Source organism: Pelophylax lessonae (genome assembly GCF_965119305.1).
Source record: "Pelophylax lessonae genome assembly, chromosome: 6".
Classification (NCBI taxonomy): Eukaryota; Metazoa; Chordata; class Amphibia; order Anura; family Ranidae; genus Pelophylax; species Pelophylax lessonae.
In genome coordinates, this window is record NC_138773.1 from 328226766 (window position 1) to 328247812 (window position 21047).

General features: G+C 46.7%; 2 protein-coding genes across 4 annotated transcripts in view; both read left to right on the forward strand.

Moving 5' to 3' along the window:
• LOC309557743 (protein mono-ADP-ribosyltransferase PARP14-like) overlaps window positions 1–2108 on the forward strand; it is a gene marked incomplete at its 3' end in the record, with an annotated part of 53742 nt that extends 51634 nt beyond the window's left edge. The window contains exons 10-11 of the mRNA XM_082260514.1: window positions 1776–1962; window positions 2063–2108. Of these exons, the coding sequence (XP_082116640.1) occupies window positions 1776–1962; window positions 2063–2108 (233 nt within the window). The remainder of the gene's footprint in view (window positions 1–1775; window positions 1963–2062) is intronic.
• The window catches only part of LOC309557592 (protein mono-ADP-ribosyltransferase PARP14-like), a 247325-nt gene that overhangs the window by 209752 nt on the left and 16526 nt on the right, over window positions 1–21047 (forward strand). The window contains exons 15-16 of one of the 3 annotated variants that reach the window (XM_082260385.1): window positions 4198–4824; window positions 17143–17282. The exons of the other annotated variants lie outside the window; for them this stretch is intronic. Coding sequence (XP_082116511.1) covers window positions 4198–4824; window positions 17143–17282 — 767 coding nt within the window. The remainder of the gene's footprint in view (window positions 1–4197; window positions 4825–17142; window positions 17283–21047) is intronic. 3 annotated transcript variants of the gene reach the window in all.

Here is a 21047-nt window from a genome sequence, read left to right on the forward strand (position 1 = left end):
CCCACAAAGATTGTGTTCACTGCACCCCAAAAAGATTGTGTTCACTGCACCCCACAAAGATTGTGTTCACTGCACCCCAAAATGATTTTGTTCACTGCACCCCACAAAGATTGTGTTCACTGCACCCCAAAAGGATTTTGTTCACTGCACCCCAAAAAGATTGTGTTCACTGCACCCCAAAAAGATTGTGTTCACTGCACCTAAATGGATTTTGTTCACTGCACCCCACAAAGATTGTGTTCACTGTACCCCACAAAGATTGTTCACTGCACCCCACAAAGATTGTGTTCACTGCACCCCACAAAGATTGTGTTCACTGCACCCCAAAAGGATTTTGTTCACTGCACCCCAAAAAGATTGTGTTCACTGCACCCCAAAAAGATTGTGTTCACTGTACCCCACAAAGATTGTTCACTGCACCCCACAAAGATTGTGTTCACTGCACCCCACAAAGATTGTGTTCACTGCACCCCAAAAGGATTTTGTTCACTGCACCCCAAAAAGATTGTGTTCACTGCAGCCCACACACAGAAAAATGGATGTGGATCACTGACACCTGCCTATCTCCTATCCCACACCACACAGCAATATCGATTGTAGTTTGTAGAACACACTTTCCCTAAAATTCAGCAGACTCTATCCCTAACAGGATTGAGAAGAGATCGTAGATCAGGACTAAGTGCAGACCCCACCCCACACAGCAATATCGATTGTAGTTTGTAGAACACCCTTTCCCTAAAATTCAGCAGACTCTATCCCTAAAATGCCTACAACTCGCCCTGCCTAAACACTCCGACCTGTCCCTCAATTCTATCCGGACACAAATGGTTTTTTCCTGCCTGTCTTTCCCTAATCAGCAGCCAGCACGTTGATGTGTGCTCTGTCCCTGATCTAAGCAGCAGAATGACGCTGCTGCGGCGCTGCCTCGAACTTATAAAGACTTGGTCACATGCTTCAGACGGCCAATCACAGCTACTGATACATTTGCAGGCATGGCTGGGATGGCTTAAGGCACACCAGTTAAACGCTTGTTGATTGGCTGTTGAAAGCCCGCCATGAAAAGAGCGCCAAAGCATGCAAAACCCGGAAATAAAACGACCGAACACGGATTTTTACCCGAATATACAGTTAAGTGTCCGTGTCCGTGTTCGGGTAAAAAAAATCCAATTATTCGGTACGAACACGAATAATACAGTCCGTGTTCGCTCAACACTATTCGAAAGTTCTGAAGTTCTGCCACGAACCGAACAGGGGGTCGTTCGGGCAATCTCTAATCTTTAGTTAGCACTTGGGGAACCACTAGCTGGAGGAAGGAGGTCCTGATTCCCTTATATAGAACTTTGGCTAGACCTCATTTAGAATACTGTGTCTAGTTCTGGAGGCCTAACTTAAAAAAGACAAAACAAGTCCAGAGATGGACAACATAAATGGTGAAAGCTGAAGGAATAAAACATATCGGTGGAGGGACACTGCAGGAACCTAATTTGTACAGTCTGGAGGACATATGGGAAAGAAAAAATTAGAAAGAATTGAAAGTTGTCAATATGTGAAGGTTCAAATGGTCAGTATTTTCAATATGAAGCTGAGGTAAAGAACATTACCTCAGACTAGCAGAAGGAGAGTTCAAAAACTCATCAGCAAAGAATATCGATATGATAGCTAAATGGATAAACCACTTTGAACTGTTTGTGGAACAATGGTGAGGAGGATGGGGATGTCCTCCATAATGTGCCCTCTTGGTCATTCTCTGCTCTTCTCTCACTCTCTTTGTCTAGGTGCCGGTGGTGTGTCTTCTGCAGCAGTGGCTGATGCAATTCTAGATGCTGTGGTGGATTTTGTCAAATCCAAATCAGCCGTGACTGTCCAACATGTGACGATGGTAATATTCCAGCCACAAATGTTAAAAGATTTCCATGACAGTATGAAGAAGAAAGAGCCACCAACTGCAGCCAAACAGCCCTGGTATTCTTTCTCTAGGATCACATGTAAGTACCAAAGTTTTATAATTATTATTTATAACTTTATTACTGTGCCAATCATTATTTGATGTTCTTTGGATAAGGCTGCAGGTTGTGCCCTTTTGTAAGCTGCTCATGTCACCTCTGTAAATGAAGAGCTTCTTGTAGGACTTCCTGTTCCCTCGCAAATGCTACGTTCACCTTCTGGCCCTATTCTACACTCTCTAACCCACATCTTCAAACTCTTCCTCTCTTCTTGCATCTTCCCCAACTCTCTAAAACATGCACTAGTCAGCCCCATACTTAAAAAGCCATCACTGAACCCAACCGATCTGAACAACCTACGTTCTATTTCCTTGCTCCCCTTTTCATCCAAACTCCTCGAACGTCTAGTCTACAACCGACTGTGCAACCACCTTGCCGAGAATAGCCTCCTCGATCCCCTTCAGTCTGGATTTCGGCCTCAACACTCCACTGAAACTGCTCTCCTAAAACTGACAAACGATCTACTAACGGCCAAAACCAATGGACACTATTCTCTACTCCTACTTCTAGACCTTTCTGCTGCCTTTGATACGGTTGACCATCCCCTCCTCCTCAAAAAATTCCATGCCTTTGTTCTCCGTGACTGTACTCTTCACTGGTTATCTTCCTACTTATCCAACCGCACCTTTAGCGTTACGTACAATTATACTTCCTCCTCTCCTCTTCCCTTCTCTGTTGGGGTCCCCCAAGGCTCTGTTCTTGGACCCCTCCTATTTTCAATCTACACCTCCTCTCTGGGTTAGCTGATAGCCTCCCACGGCTTCCAATACCATCTCTATGCTGACGATACCCAAATCTATCTATCCACTCCTCAGCTCTCTCCCTCAGTCTCCTCACGTTTCACTAATTTACTATCAGATATATCAGTCTGGATGTCTCACCACTTCCTCAAACTCAATCCATCCAAAACCGAGCTAATAATTTTTCCTCCACCCCGTGCCCCTTCCCCTGATTTTTCTGTCAATATCGATGGCATCAGCCCATCCCCACATGCCAAGGTCTTAGGTGTTGTCCTGGACTCTGAACTCTCCTTCAAACCCCACATCCAATCGATGTCCAAATCTTGCCGCCTCAGCCTCTGCAACATCTCCAAAATACGCCCCTTTCTAACCAAAGACACAACAAAACTCCTAGTTCACTCCCTGGTCATCTCACACCTCCACTACTGCAATTCCCTTCTCATTGGCTTACCTCTACATAGGCTCCTCCCCCCTCAATCCATTATGAATGCTGCCGCCAGGCTCATCCACCTCAACAATCGCTCAGTGTCTGCTACTCCTCTCTGTCGATCCCTCCACTGGCTTCCACTCACCCAACGAATTAAATTCAAAATACTTACATCTTACAAAGCAATCCACAGCTTAGCCCCCAGTTACATCACTAGCCTAGTCTCAAAACACCAACCTAATCGCTCTCTTTGTTCCTCTCAAAACCTCCTGCTCTCTAGCCCCCTCATCACCTCCTCCCATGCTCGCCTCCAGGACTTTTCCAGAGCCTCTCCAATCCTATGGAACTCCTTACCCTTATCTGTGCGATTATCTCCCACTCTATTAGCTTTTAGGCGATCTCTGAAAACCCTCCTTTTCAAAGAAGCCTATCCTATCCACACCTAACAACTCTACCTCCATTTTCTCCATCAACCCACCCCCCACGGTTATTGCCTTTTGTTTCACTTGACCCTCCCTTCTAGATTGTAAGCTCTAATGAGCAGGACCCTCTAGTTCCTCCTGTTTTGAACTGTATTGTAACTGCATTGTCTTCCCTCACATTGTAAAGCGCTGCGCAAACTGTTGGTGCTATATGAATCCTGTATAATATTAATAATAATAATAATAATAGGACACTCATGCTGGATTCAGCACTGTAACTTATGTGATCTAACTAGACTACAGAAACCTAAACTGAGAGATTTTCACTCACTTCCTTTATCATTGACAATGTTTTATCAGACAGGAAGTCTTCCGCTATGTTTAATTGACCTTCTAAATCAGGAATCCTCAAACAACGGCCCTCCAGCTCTTGCGGAAGTACACATCCCATGAGGCATTGTAAAACTCTGACATTCACAGACATGACTAGGCATGATGGGAATTGTAGTTCCTGAACAACTTGAGGGCCATAGTTTGAAGACCTCTGTTCTAAATGGTACACAGATCCTGTAAATATTCTTTACCTTCTCTTATAGCAATAGCAGCTTTGTTTGGTATGAGCTCAACTAGCAAAAACGACACTAAAGAAGAGGATAAAGAAGAAGAAGAAGAACCCAAAGTCTTTGAACTGGGAGAAAACATTGAGCCGGCCATTATCCACCTGTGTGCAGAAAGCCGTGAATCTGTGAAAGCGGCCTCAGACTGGCTCCATGGTCTTGTAACAAAGGATCAGCATGACAATAGTATCACAGATACCTGGATACAGGAGTTAGATGATAAGGACCGTGGTGTCCTGGCTCAGCTTCAAAGGGACACTGGAGTTTATATTAGTTTTGACTCACCACAGTCCACCATAAAGGTGATAGGTCGCACCAAGGACGTTCTGGAGGTCAGTAATAAAATTCAGGAGATGATAAAAGGTGTGCGAGATAAGAAGACGCGAGAACGGGAGGCGGAGATGTACAGTAACGTGGTGGAGTGGGGATATTACCAAGGCACCAACATTATTATCTTCGACAAAATGACAAACTGTGAGCTGGAAAAAGCTTTTACTGACAGCAGTGCTGTGGATATTCATATCGCCGGTGTAAAATACAAGGCAATTACAGAACGAAAAACAGCATTAGATGCCAAAGGAAACACAATCGCACTTCAACGGACTCCAAAAAATGGTAATTTCCATTCTTTCTTGTTCATATCTTTATCAATAACCAATATTGCTAATTATTATTGGACAGCTCCAGCTAATAGAAATATTTTTTTTTTTTTTTGTTTAATTTCTGTTTATTGAAAATTTTTTCAAAAAGACAAAGAAAAACAGAACATAGACCATACAATCCGACATGAAATACGGCAAGTAGCCATTGAACAATATCAATGAGTGCATGAACATCTCAGTGTGTGCCATGCACACCCAGTCATGAAAAGTCTGAGAACACATAATGATAGCACAACATCTTGCATCATAAAACCAATGTCAGAGAGAGCCTATAGGAAAGTGAAAGGATAGCAAAAAGCAGAAAAGAAAGAGAAAGAAGAGGAGAGAGCAGCTGGGAGAGAAAGGGGATAAGAGGGGGGGTGGGGGAGGAGGGTGGGAAGGTAGGCCACGGGTGACTTATATACCAATTAATAAAAAACTTTAATCAGATAGGAGTACATTAGAAGGCGATAAACCAAGGGGGGTGTCCTCAGTGAGCAGGGCCACATAGGAAGAAGTGCTTTTAAAAGAAGACCAAGGTTGCCAGGCAGAGTGAAAACGTTCTAGGTTGTCACGGGCTATGAAAGTAACTTCCTCTAATCAGTATGTCATATCAACTTTCCGTAGCCAGTGACATATCGTGGGAAGCTAATAGAAATATAAATTATTTACCAGCCTTGGGCATCCTTGGTGGTCATAGAAGTGAACTCCATTCTTTATTACTCTGGAGGGAGGTTTTCATGCTGAGAACCAACCTGGAAGGCTAAGATACAGTATGATCCAGACATGTATTGGATTAAGCAACAATTTATTGTCTATAGGTCAGCTCCTGACAGTCCCGAATGACTGTTCTTGGAGGACAAAGTAATTGGACAGGATAGAAAACATTGATTTAGCCCCAAGAAAGGCCAAGGACAGGACTGCTTGTATGTGCTTCCCCTAGCTTCCTCCCATGTCAAAGTAGGAACATTGGGTAACCTACCCTGACCAATATGGGGAGACCCTGGGCAAAATACATTGTGAGACTAATTATTCAACTTGCATCTTCTACTGTTCTCTGATGTCAGCCCACAGACCAGGGGCGTACCTAGAGCATGTGGCACCCAGGGTGGATCCTATATCTGGCACCCCCCCCCAGGTGGGCAGGCAACGCACCGCACATCGACGTGTTGTCAAGTGACGTCGTGTGTAGCGTCTCTGCGCACTGTGGCCCGGAACCCGAAAATCATCCTCCCTCTGCTACCCCCCGGCGGCCAGGCCCTTCCCGTGCAAAAACGGCGCTGACTGACCCGAGGTGCCATACAGAAATACATGTGACTGGCAGTGGCACACTTACTATGTGCTACTGCCAGTGGCATCACTAGGGTTGGTGTCACCTAGTGCAGTAAACCATGGTGTCACTCCCCCCCCCCCCCCAAAAAAAAAATGATTTCTTTTTTTCTGAAAGTGCGCCAAAAATACAGAATGCGGGACTTTTGGTGCGCTTTCAGAAAATGAAGAAAAAAAATGTGCAACCTCATAGAAATCTATAGGACTGCAGCTATAACTGAGGGTAAAATGTAGGAAGATCCCGTTTACATTACACAGCCCCGTACCTCTGGACCCCTTTACATTACACAGCCCCAGTACTTCTGGACCCCTTTACATTACACAACCCCATACCTCTGGACCCCTTTACATTACACAGCCCCATACTTCTGGACCCCTTAAAATTACACAGTCCTCCTACCTCTGGACCCCTTCACATTACACAGCCCCCATACCTCTGAAGTCTGGACCTCTTCACATTACACAGCCCCCATACCTCTGGACCCCTTTACAATTCACAGCCGCTGCACCTCTGGACCCTTTTAATTACACAGCCTGCCCACACCTATCGGCCCCTTTACATTACACAGCCCCCCCACAACTCTGGACCCCTTCACATTACACAGCCCCCCCCCCACACACATCTGGACCTCTTTACATTACACAGCTTACCCCTACACCTCTAAACCCTTTCACATTACACAGCCCCCCATGGGCCGCTTTACATTACACTGCCCCTCCATGGACCCCTTTACATTACACAGCCGCCCCATGGACCCCTTTTAGATTACACAGCCCCCCATGGGTCCCTTTACATTACACAGCTCCCCCCACACCTCTGAACCCTTCTACATTACACGGCCCTCCCCCATGGGCCTCTTTACATTACACAGCCCCTCCCATGGACCCTTTTACATTTCACAGCCCCCCCCATGGACCCCTTTACATTACACAGCCAACCCCCCCCCCATGGAACCCTTTACATTACACAGCCCCTCCCAGCTCTCTCCCTTCCTTCCTTATTAGGGCATGCAGGGTGGGAGGCACAGGAGAGCGGAGCAGGAGGCACTGAAGCAGAACGGGAGAAACAGCGGCCCTGAAAAAACAGCGGGAACTGCCAGAGTTACCTTTGCAAGTTAATAGCAGGTGATTGCTAGGGGTCCTAGAAACCAATCACCTGCTCGTTAACTTAGAAAATTACCTCCGGCAGTTCCCGCTGTTTATTCATTGCTGCTGTTTCTCTCTCACCCGTTCTGCTTCAGTGCCTCCTGCTCAGCACTCCTGTGTCAGTGAGTGGCGGAGGGAGTACAGCGGCCGGTCCTGGGTGTCACCCCGGTGCTCCCTGACACCCCCCAATGTGTGGCACCCGGGGCAGACTGCCCCCCTGTTCACACGTCACTGCCACATACACCTCTATTCTGTCATCTTATCTCCCTCCTGTTCCTGTACAGACCTCAGCAGCATTATAAGCAACTTCACTACTGACAGCAATGGCTGCCACCCACATCTGCTCTTAACTTATGCTGCATGCCAGGTCTAAACAAGCTTTGCAATTCATGAACTAAGTACTAAGCACCCCTTGGCCCCTGGAAGCATGGTGGTAACCCCCCAGAGACTGGGTGGCCTGACATTTACCTCAGTGGAAAGACAGATAGGCGCCAGTCACTCTAAGAAGAAACTAAAAAAGGAATTTATTACTCACAATCCAAAGGAGAGATGGTTTGGGTTGCAGATGCTCAGATTAAGGCAGAACTCAGGTACTTCATGCATTAGTACACATGAAAAAGACCTTTAAAATGGTTGTAAACCCCATTCATGAACGTTGACCTAAGCAAAAATATCTGTGGTGTTTACAAATCTTTCTCCGAAGCACTAAGTGCAGTGTCTTTCACCTGCTCCGTTCCTCACAATGATAACTTCTGACAAGTTCTCTGACACATGAGATAACAGGGGCCTTTCCTTCAATCTGCTCTCACACAGTGTAAGCCCAGATTCCGCACCCACTGCTGAATTAGGAAACACGATTTATAACACAATCTGCAATTTCTAAAGAGTGTAGAAAAGGAAAGAGTGCAGATATACCATATCCCCATTGGGGTCTCAAACTGACTCCAGTAGGCCTTTTGTGTACATAGAAAAAGTCTTAGATCTTCGAGTTCAGCTCATGAAAAATGGGGGCAAAAACAAAAGTGTTGGGTTTATAATTTTGTTCAGTGTATGTAGGGGGATTTGTTTCATCCCTGTGTGTCATCTGAGGCTGTTCACTTCACTGGCTATAGGAGAGAGTTTACAACCACATTAAGTTGAGACTAACACTTCCGAATTTCACCTATAGCAACATCATCCTTCTTCTCCAGAAGAGTCAACTAGGCCCCATAGGACTGCATCCTGCCCTCATAAAAATGACAGGTCCAAATCCATTTTCTTTCAGGCCCAAGCTCCAGGCCTAGTTACCTTCAGGCCCAAGGGCGTAACTAGAACCTTCAGGGCCCCGGTGCAAGAAACCATGAAGGGCCCCCCTGGACCCCTGGCTGGGGCCCCTCCCCTTCAAGCCTGGGGCTCTTCCCACTGATCCTGGGCCCTGTACTCTCGTTGTGGGGCCCTTTATTACGGTCCTGCAGCGGGACCCTTTTTACAAGTTCTGCAGCGGGCCCCCTTCCTACCATCTGGGGGCCTCCCCACGGTGGTGGAATGCCAGGGCCCGGTTGCAAGTGTGACCTTTGCGACCCTGGAAGTTCACCCACTGGTGTCCGTAGTTTTTATTTTTTGGTATTTTAATTGTATTATTTTTTATCATTTTATTTTATTTTTTTACAATGTGACTGACTATGACTCTGTCCATTCAGAAAAGGAAGGAGCAGGTAAATTACATATTTACCGACCCTTTCCTGGTTCTCTATTGTGACACATCCCCTGCAGCAGCCGGCAGAAGAGGGGAGGGAGCACAGTGGGGGGGGGGGGACCAGGGGAGCACACAGGGGCCCAGAGACAGCAGAACACAAGTGAAGTGAATAGGAGGAGTGGCGGGGGCAGCATACAGAGGAACCAATCTCCTCCATTATCCTCCTGCAGCTACAGGAGGAAAAAGGAGGACAGTGATTTCTCTACATGCTGCCCCCGCCAGCCTTCCTATCCAGGTGTACAGGGGAGCAGCAAAGGCCCCCTGGAGCATGGGGCCCGGTTGCAATTGACACCCCTGCAACCCCTGTAGTTACGCTCTTGTTTAGACCCCTTTAGGCAGATGGGTCTAAAGAAGCAGCTCCAGCACATACACCCTCCCTAGGCCAGAGCCTGGGGGGGGAGAAGGAAAGCTTGCATCAGCCAGCCCCAAATGTTTATACCCTCTCCCATAATGCACCACTGACACAGGAAACTCCTAGTTGTGGGCTGGGAAAAAGAAATGCATATTCGTAATTCAGTCCCGCTGTGTGATGCCACACTAAATTTAGACACTCCTGCTTAAGGCAGGGTGGCTACATACAATCAAACATGTCTGCAGGAAAAGGCAGGACATGAAAATGGAAGAATATCACAATACACAAGTGACAAGAGGGCTTGCAAGAGGGCTTGCAATGTCATAACGGAATTCACGGCTAAGTCTCCCCATTTACCAGCCCCCACATCTGGCAGTGTGAATACTGGAGGTGGGACAACCCAAGCCCAAGACAAAACCACCATGTTCCAGTAAAGCATCTGTGAGTGACAATAGTCAAGGGTCTGCTCAACGGTGCCACTCAGCATGCTGACTGGCAGGATTCTAAATAGGTTGGACAAGAGAGAATCCAGACCATTGGAAATGTATATCTATAGGGCACAATCTATTTACTATAGGAGAAAAGAAGAAGCTGATCCCAGCCTCTGGCAGTCTGATAAACCAAGAATTCTCTCCTGTCCATCAGTATCAAGCCCTAACGAAGGATAGAACCCCTGGAACATGTTGGCTTTTTTATTGAATACTTTGATTAATAAATTACTTCTGGACTTTAATACTCACCTTCCTGTACAAATTCATCCATGGTGGAGGAATAGGTCAGTAGGATGACTGAGGGAGTTATTACCTGCAATCCATTCTGCAGTGTGTGATAATGATGTCCTACTGGTTGGCACTCTGAGATTCATATCAATGTACACCATAGGGGTGTGCCAGGTGTGCCTGAGCACACCCTAATTACTCTGTACTGTGCAAATTTCCCCTTTTGCATAGAAAGAGACTGGGGAATCTCTGTCCTCTGCCCCTTTCTCTGTCTCAAAAGTGAGATAGATGCCTGATATTTCACCAATATATATATATACTAGGGATAGACCGATATGTTTTTTTCAGGGCCGATACCAATACCGATATTTTGGTCACAACGTATCGGTATCGGGCGATATGGCCGATATTTTGTACATTTAAAGTTTTGAAAAATAAAGACAATTTTTGACACAAATTTGGTACTGAACATGTTATTTTTTGTTTAATGCTTAATGGCTGGCTGGCTGTCTGGCACCCTGTGGTGGGTGGCTGGCTTGCTGGCACCCTGTGGTGGATGGGTGGCTGTCTGGCACCCTGTGGTAGGTGGGTGGCTGGCACAGGGGCTGTGGGTGGCCGGCTGGTACAGTGCCTGTGGCTGGCTGGCTGTCTAGCACCCTGTCTGTGGGTGGCTGACTGTCTGGCACCCTGTGGTGGGTGACTGGCTGTCTGGCACCCTGTGGTGGGTGACTGGCTGTCTGGCACCCTGTGGTGGGTGGCTGGCTGGTTGGCACCCTGTGGTGGGTGGGTGGCTGGCACAGGGGCTGTGGGTGGCTGGCTGGTACAGTGCCTGTGGCTGGCTGGTACAGGGCCTGTGGGTGGCTGGCTGGCTGGCTTGCTGGTACAGTGCCTGTGGCTGGCTGGTACAGGGCCTGTGGCTGGCTGGCTGTGTGGCACACTGTCTGTGGGTGGCTGGCTGTCTGGCACCCTGTGGTGGGTGACTGGCTGTCTGGCACCCTGTGGTGGATGGGTGGCTGACTGGCACCCTGTGGTGGGTGGGTGGCTGGCACAGGGGCTGTGGCTGGCTGGCTGTGTGGTACACTGTCTGTGGGTGGCTGGCTGTCTGGCACCCTGTGGTGGGTGACTGGCTGTCTGGCACCCTGTGGTGGATGGGTGGCTGTCTTGCACCCTGTGGTGGGTGGGTGGCTGGCACAGGGGCTGTGGGTGGCTCGCTGGTACAGTGCCTGTGGCTGTCTGGTACAGTGCCTGTGGATGTGGGTGGCTGGCTGGCACTGGGCTGCTGTGGGTGGGTGTATGGCTTTGATACACTCCTGCGAGACTAGTCCCGATTCCAGATGAGGCTGTCCAAGGCGAGGGAGGTGGCTTAAGAAGGTAGAATGACGCTACAAAAATATCGGCAATATCAGCCATTTCTGGGGCCAATACCGATATATCGGGGAAAGTGCATATCGGCCCCCTGATATATCAGCCTTGCCGATAATCGGTCTATCCCTAATATATACAGTTTTGCTCATAAGTTTACACACCCTGGCAGAATTTATGATTTCTTGGCCATTTTTCAGAGAATATGAATGATAACAAAAACCTTTCTTTCACTCATGGTCAGTGTTTGACTGAAGCCATTTATTATCAATCAACTGTGTTAACTCATTTTAAATCATAATGACAACAGAAACTTCCCAAATGACCCTGATCAAAAGTTTACACACCCCAGTTCTTAATACCGTGCATTGCCCCCTTTAACATCAATGACAGGTTGAAGTCTTTTGTGGTATTTGTGGATGAGGCTCTTTATCTTCTCAGATGGTAAAGCTGCCCATTCTTCCTGGCAGAAAGCCTCCAGCTCCTGTAAATTCTTGGGCTGTCTTGCATGAAAGGCACGTTTGAGATCTCCCCAGAGTAGCTCAATGATATTGAGGTCAGGAGACTGAGACGGCCACTCCAGAACTTTCACTTTATTCTAGCCAATATTTAATAATAATACACTTTATTGTAGCCAATGACAGGTGGACTTGGCCTTTGTGTTTAGGATCATTGTCATGTTGGAATGTCCAATTACTGCCCATGCGCAGCTTCCATGCTGATGAATGCAAATTTTCCTCCAGTATTTTTTGATAACATCCTGCATTCATCTTCATCAATTCTGACCAAATTTCCTGTGCCTTATTAGCTCACACATCCCCAAAACATCAGCGATCCACCTCCGTGTTTCACAGTAGGAATGGTGTACCTTTCATCATAGGCCATGTTGACTCCCCTCAAAATGTAGCGGTTGTGGCCAAAAAGCTCAATTTTGGTCTCATCACTCCAAATGACTTTGTGGCAGAAGGTTTGAGGCCTGTCTCTGTGCTGTTTGGCGTATTATAAGCGGGATACTTTGTGGCAGAAGGTTTGAGGCCTGTCTCTGTGCTGTTTGGCGTATTATAAGAGGGATACTTTGTGGTAGAAGGTTTGAGGCCTGTCTCTGTGCTGTTTGGCGTATTATAAGAGGGATACTTTGTGGTAGAAGGTTTGAGGCCTGTCTCTGTGCTGTTTGGTGTAGTGTAAGCGGGATACTTTGTGGTAGAAGGTTTGAGGCCTGTCTCTGTGCTGTTTGGCGTATTATAAGAGGGATACTTTGTGTTAGAAGGTTTGAGGCCTGTCTCTGTGCTGTTTGGCGTATTATAAGAGGGATACTTTGTGGTAGAAGGTTTGAGGCCTGTCTCTGTGCTGTTTGGCGTATTATAAGAGGGATACTTTGTGGTAGAAGGTTTGAGGCCTGTCTCTGTGCTGTTTGGCGTATTGTAAGCGGAATACTTTGTGGCAGAAGGTTTGAGGCCTGTCTCTGTGCTGTTTGGCGTATTGTAGGCGGAATACTTTGTGGCATTTGCATAGTAATGGCTTTCTTCTGGTGACTCGACCATGCAGCCCATCTTTCTTCAAGTGCCTCCTTATTGTGCATCTTGAAACAGCCACAGCACATGTTTTCAGAGAGTTTTGTCTCCCGGACCGTGGTTTGGTTTCAACAGAACCCCTAATTTTCCACTTCTTGATTAGAGTTTGAACTCTGCTGATTGGCATTCTCAATTCCTTTTTATATCCCTTTCCTGATTCATACAGTTCAACTACCTTTTCCCGCATATCCGACAGACAATTCTTTTGCTATCCCCATGACTCAGAATCCAGAAACGTCAGTGCAGCACTGGATGAAAGATGCAAGGGTCTGTCAGGAGTCCAGAAACTCATTGACCTTTTATACACACACACTGATTAAAAGCAAACAGATCACAGGTGAGGATGGTTAGCTTTAATAGCCATTCAAACCCCTTTGTGTCAACTTGTGTGCACATAGGCGGCTCTCTAATTAGGCAAATTAGGTGGTCGCCTAAGGCCTCGCACCGACAGGGGCCTCGCGGCCAGTGGTGGAGCGACAACATTTAGAAGGGCACAGTCAGGGAAATCTCCCAAGTAAAAGATTGCTTTAAATCCTTGGATATAAAAGTTGCAGCAGTGTGCTGCTGTTCCTTTACTGCAGCTGCCAGGTGTCTGTTATCCGCTGACACTTACCCCGCCTTCTCTGCCTGGGGATTGGCCGTCTGATGATGTAATTCTAAGGTGTGGAGGAATCAGTGGGCGTGTACCTGCATCAGTAGGAAGTGACTGCCCGATCAGCTCACTCTGCTATCATCGGTTGTTGCTCTGGGAGTGTGGCAGGCGCAGCACTACAAACTGCCTTATGTGCTGTGGCATTAGAAGAATTGGATCTCTCTGACTTCAGTCTAACCAGACTGTCTGTTACTCTATAAATTCCTCTAATACCGTTCTATGGAAAGCAGTAGGTTTAAAGAGCACACCAAACGCTTAAGATATCTTCTTTATTAGCTTCAACTTTTCTTCATAGATAACACTGACACTTTTGCAGCAGACAGTCCATGTACAACATGTGCTGAATACAGTATAACAAATGGTGGATATATTTCTCTCTCTATTGCTGTTTGAGTTTGTTTGCTTGGGTTTGTTTGCTTGGGTTTGATATAACTTTTGAGTTGTTAGAGTTTAAATTTGTTTGATTTCGTGTTCGAGTTTGATATAACTTCTGAAGTTTGATAGTTTGTTTGGTGGAACTACAAGTGAACACATAACTAGTTCAGTATACAGCTCTAATCACATTACTAACAATAGGAACATGTATAACTGTTAATTACCTATTTTTGGCCACTTGCTTCCATAAAACTGCTCTGTGGATCTGTGTGTCTATTCAGTTCTCTTCTGTAGTGGAAAATGAGAAGGTTGGCTGAAAGCATGAGGCTTCAGAGAAAAAAAATGGGTGTAAGGCTGGCTGTGATTGGCCAAGACTGTTGCTGAGTGTGAGATTGGCTGTGATTGGCCACAAACTCCTTATGGGTAATAAAGTTTAACTCTGTGCTTTCTGGTTTCAACTCTGCTGTGTCTGAGCTTACCTTACATGCATACAAATGAATCTTACAGGCAAATTTTTCCTTTGCTTCTGTGAACACAATATACAATTGTTATGTGACATCCAAACATGAAATCACAGTAAATAACTCTGCTTTTGTCTCTCACATATAAACATATGCACTGTATTGAGGTTATTAACCTCTAGCTGTATATGCATGTAGGTCATATTAGCAACCTAGGACAGGTTCTAGCTGGCCAGCTACAGGGAGGAGAACTCTGCCCTGGCCCAGGAACATAAAGGTAACCAGGCCCCGACTGCAGGCTGGTCATAGATTTGCGGTGTCTTCAACGCAAAAGGGGGAGTAGCCCCAGGGAAGTTGGAAGAGTCTTAGAATGGTTGGTGGAGGAGGAGGAGAAGAAGAAGGCCCTGGGTGGCTGGAGAAGGAGAGGGTCCCTGGGTGGCTAGGGGAAAAGGAGATGGCCCCTGGGTGGCTGGGGGAAAAGGAGATGGCCCCTGGGTGGCTGGGGGAGAAGGAGATGGCCCCTGGGTGGCTGGGGGAGAAGGAGATGACCCCTGGGTGGCTGGAGGAGAACATGAGGGCCCCTGGGTGACTGGAGGAGAAGAAGAGGGACCCTGGGTGGCTGAAGGAGGAGGAGGAGTGGGACCCTGGGTGGCTGGAGGAGGAGAAGGAGAGGTACCCTGGGTGGCTGGAGGAGGAGAAGGAGAGGGACCCTGGGTGGCTGGAGGAAGAGAAGGAGAGGGACCCTGGGTGGCTGGAGGAGGAGAAGGAGAGGGCCCCTGGGTGGCTGGAGAAGGGGAAGTAGAGGGACCCAGGGTGGCTGGAGGAGAAGAAGAAGGAGAGGGCCCCTGGGTGCCTGGAGGAGAAGGAGAGGGCCCCTGGGTGGCCAAGGGAGAAGGAAAGGGCCCCTGGGTGGCTGAGGGAGAAGGAGAGGGCCCCTGGGTGGCTGAGGGAGAAGGAGAGGGCCCCTGGGTGGCTGGAGGAGAAGGATAGAGCTCCTGGGTGGCTGGGGGAGAGGGCCCCTGGGTGACTGGGGAAGAGGGAGAGGACCCCTGGGTGGCTGGGGGAGAAGATGAGGGACCCTGGGTGGCTGGAGGAGAAGCAGAGGGACCCTGGGTGGCTGAAGGAGAGGGACAATGGGTGGCTGGAGGAGGAGAAGGAGAGGGACCCTGGGTGGCTGGAGGAGGAGAAGGAGAGGGACCCTGGGTGGCTGGAGGAGGAGAAGGAGAGGGCCCCTGGGTGTCTGGAGCAGAAGAAGGAGAGGGCCCCTGGGTGACTGGAGGAGAGGGAGAGGTCCCCTGGGTGGCTAGAGGAGAAGGAGAGGGCCCTGGGTGGCTGGGGAAGAAGGAGAGGGCCCCTGGGTGGCTGGGGGAGAAGGAGAGGGCCCCTGGGTGGCTGGGGGAGGAGGAGAGGGCCCCTGTGACGCCAGAGTCATTTGCCAGGGAAGAAAGTGGAGCCTAGTCAGTCCTGTATATCTGACATCAAAACCAAACATGGTGGAGCTGGAGCCCTTTGCCCTACACAATGACAGCACCCGAGGTGGAAGGTGAGGGGTAGCGGAGCTGTGAGATTATATAGCATATGGACTCTGTACATTATTGGTAGTTTTGGTCTGAGTTGTCCTTTAGATGTTGTTTTTCTCCCCCAGCTGTGAGGGACTGAGGAATGACAGCCCACTATGCTGGGAATTATAGTGCCCTAGAATGTGGAGGACTGAGGATTCCTCAGTTCCTCACAGAGGGCACTATAAGTTCCAGAATAGCGGGCTGCCATGCCTTAGTCCACACAGAGGGCACTACAAGTCTTAGCACAGCAGGCAGTAGTTCCTCAGTCCCCTACAGAGAGCAGTACAAGCCCAAGCATAGCAGACTTCCATTCCTCAGGGAGGAATGGCAGTGCACTATACTGGAATTTGCAGTGCCCTCTGTGGGGACTCAGGTATGGCAGCCTTCTGCAGTGGGACTTGTCGTGTCCTAGACTGTGGTGAACTGAGGAAGGGAAGTATAAGAGGGACTCTGGAAACTCTGATGCAAGGGGGAGCTTTGGTGACCACAGAGTTCCCTTTTACACTGGAGTCCCCATCTTTCCCCCTCAAATCAGGGTTCCCAGAACTCTCATTGCATCAGAGTCTCCAGCATTCCCCCTTAAATCAGGGTTCCCAGAACTCCCCTTACATCAGAGTCTTCAGAGTTCCCTCTTACAGTGTACAAAAGTGAGTACACCCCTAAGTGACAATGTCCAAACTGGGCCCAATTAGTCATTTTCCCTCCCCGGTGTCATGTGACTCGTTAGTGTTACAAGGTCTCCGGTGTGAATGGGGAGCAGGTGTGTTGGTGTTATCGCTCTCACTCTCTCATACTGGTCACTGGAAGTTCAACATGGCACCTCATGGCAAAGAACTCTCTGAGGATCTGAAAAAAAAGAATTGTTGCTCTACATAAAGATGGCCTAGGCTATAAGAAGATTGCCTGTATACTGTATATATACACACACGCATGGGTGTTTGAGCTTTGGGGTGCACACCTGTGATGTACACTGATGGGTGATAGTTGTGTTCTACAATGAAACCAAAATGTAACTCTTCATATTACAGCCGAGTCCCTTGTAACCCCTCCGTATTGGGATCCCATGGACGACATTCCGCTGAAGGTGGTACCGCTGAACAGCAGCAGTCCGGACTACTCAGAAGTCGAAGGACTTTTTACACAGACGTGTCTAATGAGAATAATTAAGGTAATCCTGAAAGTTAAACTTCGCTCAGTTAAGTCACAATCCCCTCCATATCTCCTTCATATCCCCTCCATATCTCCTTCATATCCCCTCCATATCTCCTTCATATCCCCTCCATATCTCCTTCATATCCCCTCCATATCTCCTTCATATCTCCTTCATATCCCCTCCATATCTCCTTCATATCCCCTCCATATCTCCTTCATATCCCCTCCATATCTCCTTCATATCCCCTCCATATCTCCTTCATATCTCCTTCATATCTCCTTCATATCCCCTCCATATCTCCTTCATATCCCCTCCATATCTCCTTCATATCCCCTCCATATCGCCTTCATATCTCCTTCATATCTCCTTCATATCCCCTCCATATCTCCTTCATATCTCTTTCATATCTCCTTCATATCCCCTCCATATCTCCTTCATATCCCCTCCATATCTCCTTCATATCCCCTCCATATCTCCTTCATATCCCCTCCATATCTCCTTCATATCTCCTTCATATCTCCTTCATATCCCCTCCATATCTCCTTCATATCCCCTCCATATCTCCTTCATATCCCCTCCATATCTCCTTCATATCCCCTCCATATCTCCTTCATATCCCCTCCATATCGCCTTCATATCTCCTTCATATCTCCTTCATATCCCCTCCATATCTCCTTCATATCTCTTTCATATCTCCTTCATATCCCCTCCATATCTCCTTCATATCCCCTCCATATCTCCTTCATATCCCCTCCATATCTCCTTCATATCCCCTCCATATCTCCTTCATATCTCCTTCATATCCCCTCCATATCTCCTTCATATCCCCTCCATATCTCCTTCATATCCCCTCCATATCTCCTTCATATCCCCTCCATATCTCCTTCATATCTCCTTCATATCCCCTCCATATCTCCTTCATATCTCCTTCATATCTCCTTCATATCCCCTCCATATCTCCTTCATATCCCCTCCATATCTCCTTCATATCCCCTCCATATCTCCTTCATATCCCCTCCATATCTCCTTCATATCCCCTCCATATCCCCTCCATATCACATACGGTATGCAGATTTCAAGAATCTTAGCAAATTTTATTTCCTCCTGCTTCTGAAATGTAGATAATGGCAGTTATAGCTGCTGCAAATTAAAATGGAAAGGTTACTTTTGAGGACATTTAATGGGCTTGTGTAACAATTATAAATTATTTGGAATGGCAGTGATGTTTTACAATAAACCAGAAAACCAGCCAAAAATAAAAGCCATTAAAAGATATATAAAATAGCAAATTTGTGCGCTAAAATAAGGTAAACAACACCCTGGATCTAAAAGAGTAAATGAATAAAGACAATCGTGGAACAACACAGAGAAAGCAGCCGATTTGGTAGTGTCACCACATATCCCAGTAATATTTAAAAAGCAAAAAATTAGCGCTCCACTCTTTAACCACTTTACCACCGGAGGATTTTGCTGTCTTACGTCCAGACCACTTTTTGCGATTCGGCGCTGTGCGACTTTAACTGACAATTGCGCGGTCGTGCGACGCCGTACCCAAACAAAATTTACGTCCTTTTTTTCCCACAAACATAGCTTTCTTTTGGTGGTATTTGATCACCTGTGCGCTTTTTACTTTTTGCACTATAAACAAAAAAATAGTGTTTATTTTGAAAAAATAACAATATTTTTAACATTTTTTTATATGAAATCCCCCCCCCCCCCCCAAAAAAATGTAAAAATCAAATTTTTTTAAAATTTTTGGCCAATTTGTTTTCTGCTACCTATGTTTGGTAAAAAAAATCACGATAAGCGTATTTTGATTGGTTTGCGCAAAAGTTATTGCGTTTACTAACTACGGGAAAGATTTCTGTCATTTTTGGTGGTTTTTTTTTTAATGCGTAATGGCGGCGATCTGCGATTTTATTTGCGGGACTGCGACATTGCGGCGGACAGATCGGACCCTTGACTGACATTTTTGACACTTTTGGGGGTACCAGTGACATTACTGCAGTAATGAGTGCTATATATATGCACTGTTACTGTAAAAATGACACTGGAAGGGAAGGGGTTAATTTTTTTGGAGAGGGAGGGGTTAATGTATGCCTGGTGCTTACTGACGTGTGGGGGGGGGGGTGACTGAGTGACACAGGGACAGATCGCATGTCCAGCTATGCTGAACACTCCGATCTGTCAGTCCCTGTTACTTAGGAGATCCGCCCGCTCTGTTTACACAGGCGGGCGGATCTCCTCACTCGATTCCCCGACGATCGGGGCAGAGCAGCGGCAATCCTCCCCTGGCCTGACTCCCGCTGTGACTGAACACAGTGGGAGCGAGCCACCGGCAGCGCGCGAGCGCCGCCCACAAGGGGCGGAGTCCAGCGACGTAGGTCTACGTCGCTGGACGGGATTGTGCCACATTGCCGCAGTAGCAGCAATGTGAGCAGGGTTGAAGTGGTTAAGATGAACCACTCTAACTGTATCCACACGTGAGATAAAACTGGATAATTCTAAAAAGCTACAAAATGCATAAAAGCGGGATGATCCAAAATAAATATTCCATATATGAGTAAAACACTATCGGGGATAGTGTAAGTCTAAAAACTTCCAACCACAACTATTTAAAATCTCCAGAGATGTCTAAAAGCACAGAGGTGATATACGTAGAATATTATTTGGATCTATTTCCTTTATCATCGCTTATATCACCTCTGTGCTTTTAGACATCTCTGGAGATTTTAAATAGTTGTGGTTGGAAGTTTTTAGTAGCTTTTTAGAATTATCCAGTTTTATTTCACGTGTGGATACAGTTAGAGTGGTTCATCTTAAAGAGTGGAGCGCTCATTAAAAGATATAAATAACAAAACTAGCTTTTGCTGCAATATTCACCTTCAATCCAGAGATTTCCCCTGCAGCACCTTTTTCTGCCACTAGATGCCTTCAAACTGATGCTATCATTCAACCAATGTCCTCTGAGCCCAGGTCATCCTGGACCCATCCCCAGCCTGTGACTAGACAGTGAAAGGAGAAGCAGCACAGTGATGAGAACTGCAATAGGTTGATACCCAGGCCATATTCAGGTACTTACACTGCTTAGGTGGGCATGTAACTTAAAATGGATTTTAGGTGAGCAATGAATTAAAGCCTGACTCCAACTAACTCTATTTCAGCCACTTTCTTCAATTTCAAATAATATACAGTGTAATTATTACACAAGCCCATTCAATGTTATCAGAAGAAGCCCTTCCATTTTAATTTGCAGCAGCTCTGACTGACACGAAAATGTTCCTTTTTTTGCAACCATAGCAAATGTACACTGTCCTCATCCCCCTGCTTGTGTAATCGGCTAACAAATTTATTTCTGTTGAAAAAAAAAATGTCCAGATCACATAAATAAAAGCTGACCATTGTAAGCACTCCCAGCAGTGTTATATGGTTTGTCCCCACTCCTGTAAATGTCACTTACGCTGGACAGCTTGGCCCACATGTAAATGTGCAAAAAAAAAAAAAAAATAATAATAATTGGGGATGTGGAATAAAAAAAAAAAAAAAAAATAGAATTCGCATATGAAATATCATTACAGATAATAGAATAAAATATTTTTCATTAGAGTGAGCATTAATGTAGGTGTAGCAGTGGCGTCACTAGGGTTGGTGTCACCTGGTGTAGTAAAACATGGTGTTATCGCCCAATAATTTTTTTCCCATATAGTTTTGCCCTTCTGTAGGGCACTAAGCAGGTTAGTGCATCAGCGTGACTCACCCCCCTAGCCTGCCACAGTGCCC